General features: G+C 43.8%; 1 protein-coding gene across 6 annotated transcripts in view; it reads right to left on the bottom strand.

Moving 5' to 3' along the window:
• Positions 1-1,671: 1,671 nt before the first annotated feature.
• The window catches only part of NVL (nuclear VCP like), a 104,672-nt gene continuing 98,830 nt past the window's right edge, over positions 1,672-7,513 (bottom strand). For 5 of the 6 annotated variants that reach the window (XR_005236059.2, XM_007988337.3, XM_037985516.2 and 2 more), the window contains 3 exons: positions 6,838-6,926; positions 4,893-4,963; positions 1,672-1,984 (listed from right to left, as the gene is read on the bottom strand). Coding sequence is in view for 5 of the 6 variants with exons in the window: in XM_007988337.3 (XP_007986528.3) it covers positions 1,940-1,984; positions 4,893-4,963; positions 6,838-6,926 (205 nt within the window). In the remaining variant the exon portion in view is untranslated. Of the gene's footprint in view, positions 1,985-4,892; positions 4,964-6,504; positions 6,620-6,837; positions 6,927-7,513 lie in introns of those variants that run through there. The other variant, XM_037985515.2, reaches the window with a different exon arrangement.

Raw genomic sequence — 7,513 nt, 5'->3', positions numbered from 1 at the left:
TGCGTTTAGTAACATTTTTTCATCACATTTTTGTAAACTTTTTGTTTTCCCTTTTTTTTGAGACCAAGTCTCGCTCTGTTGCCCAGGCTGGAGTGCAATGGTGACATCTTGGCTCACTGCAACCTCTGCCTCCCAGGTTCATGCGATTCTCCTGCCTCAGCTTCCTGAGTAGCTGTGATTACAGGTGCCTGCCACCAAACCCAGCTAAATTTCATATTTTTAGTAGAGATGGGGTTTCACCAAGTTGGCCAGGTTGGTCAAGAACTCTGACCTCAGGCGATCTGCCTGCCTTGGCCTAGTGTTGGGATTACAGGCATAAGCCACCGTGCCCGGCCTTGTAAAAAAATTTTTTTTTTTTGTAGAGATGGGGGTCTCACTATGTTGCCCAGGCTCGTCTCGAACTCCTGAACTCAAGTGATCCTCCCACTTAGGCCTCCCGAAAATGCTAGGATTACAGGCATGTGCCACTGTGCCTGGCCCACATTCTTAAAAGCAGCCTAAAAATTTCTGTAGAATGAAGTGAAGTAAAAATTTAAGAAGAAAGAAAAGTAGGTAACCAGACCCATCTGTATATAGCTTCAGGATATATTGTGAGCAACACCGTAAATGACGAGTTGAGATTAAACACAGCAAAAATCAAGCCCTTTACAAAGTATTGCCTAGGGACTCATCAGACATATATAGAGGCCAAAGGAGAGTCAAATCTGGGACAGTTTGAATATCATAATGATAATAAAAGATAATATATTAAAAAATAGTAATACTTGAGTTTGATGAGGAATGGACTATATAGAGTTTCAAAGTAACTTCTCATAAAATATACATACATTACAAAGTGAAAAAAAAGAGTGAGGAGTAACTTTATAGTGTGAGAAGCCTGGTAGAACTACCTTAAGTGATCACAGTGAACATCATGAGTAACAGGACAAACTGAAATCGCACGCCACATGACGAGTGCACAGTGTCACTTTGTAATCTGCCAAAGATGCATAACTTGAGTGTAATCACAAGGAAAACATCAGACACATTCTCACTGAAGGCATTTGACAAAGTAACTGGCCTAAAACCTTCACAAGTGTCAAAAGTCAAACCTGAAGAACTGTTCCGCACTTAAAAGAGATTAAAGAACGTAGCAACTAACTGCAGTGGCCTCCTTTTAAAGCAGCGGTCCCTAACCTTTTTGGCACCAGGCACTGGTTTCATGGAAGATAATTTTCCCTCAGATGGGGCTGGGGGAGGTGGTTTCAGAAAGAAACTGTTCCACCTCAGATCATCAGGCATAAGATTCTCTTAAGGAGCGTACAGCCTAGGTCCCTCAAGTGCACAGTTCACAATAGGGTTCACGCTTCTATGAAAGTCTAATGCTGCCGCTGATCTACCAGGAGGTGGAGCTAAGGCAGTAATGCTCACTTGCCCACCACTAACCTCCCACTGTACATCCTGGTTCCTAGCAGGAGACAGATAGGTACCGGTCTCCAACCTGGGGATAGGGACCTGTTTTAAAGGACATTATCAGGACAACTAGAGAAACTTGAATGGAGGAGGACTGAATGGAGATGGCAGCGATGTTTCCACGTATTAATTTCCTGACTTTGATGAAGGGTTATGTAGGAGATGGTTGCGGAGGGCGGGGAAGGAGTTCTGTGTAACTTTTCTGTATAGTCAAAATAGTTCAAAGTAAAAGTTTTATTTGAAAAATGTAACAGTCATTTTATTTCAGCAGTTTAAAAATTTTCCTTTTTCTTAAAGAGGAAGAAGGCATTTTCACACAAGGCTGGCCAGATGGGAAGAATCTTCAGCTTCAGCTTGGCCTCATTCACTTGAAAATAAAATATTTACATGAGGCCGCACCTGTGTCCAGCTGAAAGCAGGTCCTTCAGAGCGTGTGGGGGATTTTCTGCCGGCTTGATGGGCTCCTCTAAGCCAGCTGCTGGAGATGTCACCGGCTGAGGGACTCCTGCAGACGTTCATACATGATTTGATCCTGTAAGGAGGGAGAACACAGAATACAGAGCCCATCACTGCTTGCTATGGGCTGAATGGTGCCCCCCAAAATTCACATGCTGCAGTCCTCACCGCAGGACCTCAGAATGTGATTCTAACTGGAGAGAGAGGGTCTTTGTAGAGGAGACTGGATTAAAATGAGGTCATACAGGTGGACTCTTATCCAGTATGACTGGTGTCCCTACAAAAAGAGGGGATTAGGGCACAGGAGGGAAGAGCACGTGCACAGAGGGAAGAGCACGTGCACACGCTGGGAGAAGACAGCCGTCAGTGAGGACAAAGGCTTCAGAAGAACCAACCCTTCCCAATACTCTCCAGAACTGTGAGAAAATAAATTTTCCATTTTTTAAGCCACCCAGTCTGTGGTACTTTGTCATAGTAGCTCTTGCTGACTAATTTACTATTAAAGAGAGGTGACATTTTACTTTCCTGCATCTAAATCCTAATCTAAGTCCTACACATGCTTCTTTCCACAGGGGACTCCCATGACTCTCACAATTGTTGACTGAAGTTTTCCTAAAATATCAGGTCAAAAGATTCTTATGTCTATCTAATTAGTGAAGAAAGCACAATTCTAAACTACACTGAATCCAGATGGAAAGGAGGCAAAAGCAGAAGCTTCTCTTTTTCTTTGAGACAGAGTCTCGCTCTGTTGTCCAGGCTGGAGTGCAGTGGCGCAATCTCGGCTCACTGCAATCTCTGCCTCCCAGGTTCAAGGGATTCCACTGCCTCAGTCTCCTGAGTAGCTGGGACTACAGGTGTGCACCACCATGCCTGGCAAAGTTTTTGTATTTTAGTAGAGATGGGGTTTCTTTTCTTTTTCTTTTAAATACTTTAAGTTCTAGGGTACATGTGCACAACATGCAGGTTTGTTACATATGTATACATGTAAAATGTTGGTGTGCTGCAACATGAGCCACTGTGCCAGGCCGGGAAAGTAGAAGCTTCTTACACTATATTACTGTTCATAAGAAATTGCCAGAATGGGCCGGGTGCAGTGGCTCACGCCTGTAATCTCTGCACTTTGGGAGGCCGAGATGGGCGGATCATGAGGTCAGGAGATTGAGACCATTTTTGCTAACACGGTGAAACCCCGTCTCTACTAAAAATACAAAAAAATTAGCCAGGCGTGGTGGCGGGCGCCTGTAGTCCCAGCTACTCGGGAGGCTGAGGCAGGAGAGTGGTGTGAACCTGGGAGGCGGAGCTGGCAGTGAGCAGAGATCACACCACTGCACTCCAGTCTGGGCGACAGAGCGAGACACCGTCTCAAAAAAAAAAAAAAAAAAAAATTGCCAGAATGTTTTCCAGTGTGGTTTATCTACATTTTCAGCAACAATGTGTAAGAGTTCCAGGCCAGGCTTGGTGGCTCACACCTGTAACCCAGTACTTTGGGAGGCTGAGGCAGGTGAATCACCTGAGGTTGGGAGTTGGAGACAGGCCTGAACAACATGGAGAAACCCTTTCTCTACTAAAAATACAAAAAATCAGCCGGGCATGGTGGCGCATGCCTGTAATCCCAGCTACTCAGGAGGCTGAGGCAGGAGAATAGCTTGAACCCAGGAGGCGCAGGTTATGGTGAGTTGCTATCATGCCATTGCACTCCAGCCTGGGCAGCAAGAGCAAAACTCTTGTCTCAAAAACAAAAAAAAAAGTTCCAGCTGTTTCATATCCTTGCCACTATTTAGTGTTGCCAGTCTTTTAAATTTTAGTCATTGTGATAGGTGTGTAGTAGAATCTCACTGTGGTCAAATTAAATTTTTTTTTTTTTTTTTGAGACTGAGTCTTGATCTGTCGCCTAGGCTGGCATGCAGTGGTGTGATCTTGGCTCATTGCAACCTCTGCCTCCCAGGTTCAAGTGATTCTTCTGCCTCAGCCTCCCAAGTAGCTAGGACTACAGGTGTGCACCACCACACCCAGCTAATTTTTGTATTTTTAGTAGAGATGGGATTTCACTATATTGGCCAGGTTGGTCTCGAACTCCTGACTTCGTGATCTGCCCACCTTAGACTCCCAAAGTACCAGGATTACAGGTGTGAGCCACCACGCCTGGCAAATTAACATTTTAAATATTGGGTGGCAATTCCACTCCTGTGTATTTATCCCAAAGAAATACTTGAAGTGTGTTTTTCTTCTGTGTTTATTTGTTTGTTTTTGAGACAAGGCTTTGTTCTGTAACTGAGGCTTTGTTCTGTAACTGAGTACAATGGTGTGATCGTGGCTCAATGTAGCCTCAACCTCCTGGGCTCAAGTAATCCTTCTGCCTCAACCTCCTAAGTAGCTGGGACTATAGGGGCATGCCACCATGTCTGGCTAAGTTTTAATTTTTTTTTGTACAGACAGGGTCTCACCATGTTTCCCAGTCTGATCTTGAACTCCTAGGCTCAAGCCATTCTCCCACCTCTGCCTCCTGAGTAGCTGAGATAACAGGCATGGGCCACTGTGCCCAGCTCCAGAGTGATTTTTTTTAACCCTTCTCCCACCTATGGTGAAGATGTTTTTATTTCCCTGAAATGTATGGGTAAGTCCCTGTGGCTTAGTTTGGGTACAGTCTAGCTCCAAGAAATACAAAGCCATTTGTCAAAAAGGGTAGAGTAGGTCAAATGATACTTGAATTAGATGATTAAAAATTCTGAGATTGTGGAGGCAGAAGAGGTCATTCTCTCTCTGAATAAATAGTTGTTAGAGAATCTAGTTAGGAAAACTTTGTGAGAACATTCTCACAAAGGCAATTATTTTGCTTGTTTTCAGATCAAAACGAACCATGTAATTTCTTTTTTTAGGAAGTAGAAGTATTATACAAAACAATCTGTAAAAGAGTTTAATTCATGAGGTCATATCTACTGGTCTAAAATTCTAGTTTCTTTTATACATTTAACAGCATTGCTTACCTTTTTTGATACAGATGATCTTACTTTCTTGAAAGCTTCTTCAAAATGCTTATGACTAATCTTGAGTTCACCTATGGAGCAAATGCACAAATATACATATCTCAGTATGGTATGCTAACCGACTTAGAACTTAACTTCCTCTGAAAGACTTCGAAGTTGGCCGGGCGCGGTGGCTCAAGCCTGTAATCCCAGCACTTTGGGAGGCCGAGATGGGCGGATCACGAGGTCAGGAGATCGAGACCATCCTGGCTAACCCGGTGAAACCCCGTCTCTACTAAAAAAGAAAATACAAAAAACTGGCCAGGCGAGGTGGTGGGCGCCTGTAGTCCCAGCTACTCGGGAGGCTGAGGCAGGAGAATGGCGTGAACCTGGGAGGCAGAGCTTGCAGTGAGCTGAGATCCGGCCACTGCACTCCAGCTTGGGCGACACAGCGAGACTCCGTCTCAAAAAAAAGAAAAAAAAAAAAAAGAAAAAAGAAAGACTTCAAAGCTTTCAAGGGGTCCACTAAAGAGATCAGTGTTGAGATGGGCTCTATTCTTTTTCAGAACAGTATTCTAGCCAGATATATTCTGCTCATCAGATTTTAATCCAAAGCCACCCAAAGAGACCTGCCACTCATAAGTTGGTACTTTTTGTAGGCCTCTTTGCATTGTTTAACTTAATGGTGATGTTTATGAAGAAGAACCAGAATTACTCAGATAATTCAAATAAATTTAACTGGGAATAGAATGTAGGATTCCATAGTATTAATATTTAAGAGTATGCAACACACAATGAGATCTTACGGAACCATAACATCATAGAATATTTTATATATAAAATATCTCAGCACTGGATTAGAAGGGAGCTTTAGGTTGGGCGTGGTGGCTCAGGCTTATAATTCCAGCACTTTGGGAGGCCGAGGTGGGTGGATCACGAGATGAGTTCGAGACCAGCCTGACCAATGTGGTGAAACCCCGTTTCAACTAAAAATATAAAAAAAATTAACTGGGTGTGGTGGCACACGCCTGCAATCCCAGTTACTCGGGAGACTGAGGCAGGAGAATCACTTGAACCAGGAGGTGGAGGTTGCAATGAGCCAGATCGTGGCACTGCACTCCAGCCTGGGTGACAGAGCAAGACTCTGTGTCCGGAAAAAAAAAAAAAAAGAGACAGGGTTTTGCTCTGTCACTCAGGCTGGAGTGCAGTGGTGCAATCATAGATCATTGCAGCCTCAAACTCCTGGGCCTCACTCTCCCAAGTAGTTAGGACTATAGGCATGTACCACCATGCCAGTCTAATTTTTTAAATTTTTTATAGAGATGGCGTCTTGGTTTTTCGTGCAGGCTGCTCTCAAACTCCTGGGCTCAAGCAATCCTCCTGCCTCAGCTTCCCAAAGTGCTGAGATTACAGATGTGAGTCACCACACCCAGCAGACAATTTTTTTTCCGCATATGCACTCAAATAGCAAAATTAAAGACACTGTCAAATGTGAAGGATGGTGCAAAGCTGTTGAGACGACCCCAAAGCATCACATAATACAATACACAGAGTTTGTATTTTGAAAGGAAAGTCTCAATATATGGAAAGTTATTCCAAATTTCACTTATCTTGTGTATTTTCTAAGGTCTCCAATTTAGGCTGCATTTTAACAGGTAAGTAGATATCACCTTAGCAAAAGAATAAGGTTTTCCAGAATTGATAAGCAGCCCAAACTCATGATGAAGACAGTGAATGGATCCATTTGCCTATAGGGACAGTACTCTTTATTAGAGCGGTACTAAATAACTTTGCTATTATTATAATTGTCAGCAACAGAGATTACCTAATATTTTAGAACAGCTTCTAACAGTCTCATTAGAAAAACGTTAGCTTTAATATCATAGATAATAGACACTAGAAAATGGTCATTTTCCAGGGCAACAGTATCATAATCAGAATTGAGAGATTCTGGAGAGAATCGTACCTTTTTCATTTCCACTCTTCTGTCTTGCCATTTCCTGTCTCAGGGCACAGATAGAAGCTTCTCTTACCAAAGCAGAGAGATCTGCACCCCTACAATAAAATAATAGTGATTTATATTCCTAGATACTGCAAAATCCCAGAAAAAAACCCATATAAGTAATATATTAAATAATGAGGAAAGAAAGCGACCAATAAAGATGAGAAATAAATTGATTATGAATCAGTAGGAAAGAGCTCTTAGCTTTTTTTTTTTTGAGACGGAGCTGGCTCTGTCGCCCAGGCTGGAGTGCAGTGGCCGGATCTCAGCTCACTGCAAGCTCCGCCTCCCGGGTTTACGCCATTCTCCTGCCTCAGCCTCCCGAGTAGCTGGGACTACAGGCGCCCGCCACCTCGGCCAGCTAGTTTTTTGTATTTTAGTAGAGACGGGGTTTCACCGTGTTAGTCAGGCTAGTGTCGATCTCCTGACCTCATGATCCGCCCGTCTTGGCCTCCCAAAGTGCTGGGATTACAGGCTTGAGCCACGGCGCCCGGCCCGCTTTTTTTTTTTTTTTGGGAGACGGAGTCTCGCTCTGCAGCCCAGGCTGGAGTGCAGTGGCACGATCTCGGCTCACTGCAAGCTCCGCCTTCCGGGTTCATGCCATTCTCCTGCTTCAGCCTCCCGAGTAGCTGGGACTACA

This window comes from Chlorocebus sabaeus, chromosome 25, assembly GCF_047675955.1.
Source record: "Chlorocebus sabaeus isolate Y175 chromosome 25, mChlSab1.0.hap1, whole genome shotgun sequence".
NCBI lineage: Eukaryota > Metazoa > Chordata > Mammalia > Primates > Cercopithecidae > Chlorocebus > Chlorocebus sabaeus.
This window is presented reverse-complemented; position numbering and strand designations above follow the sequence as displayed.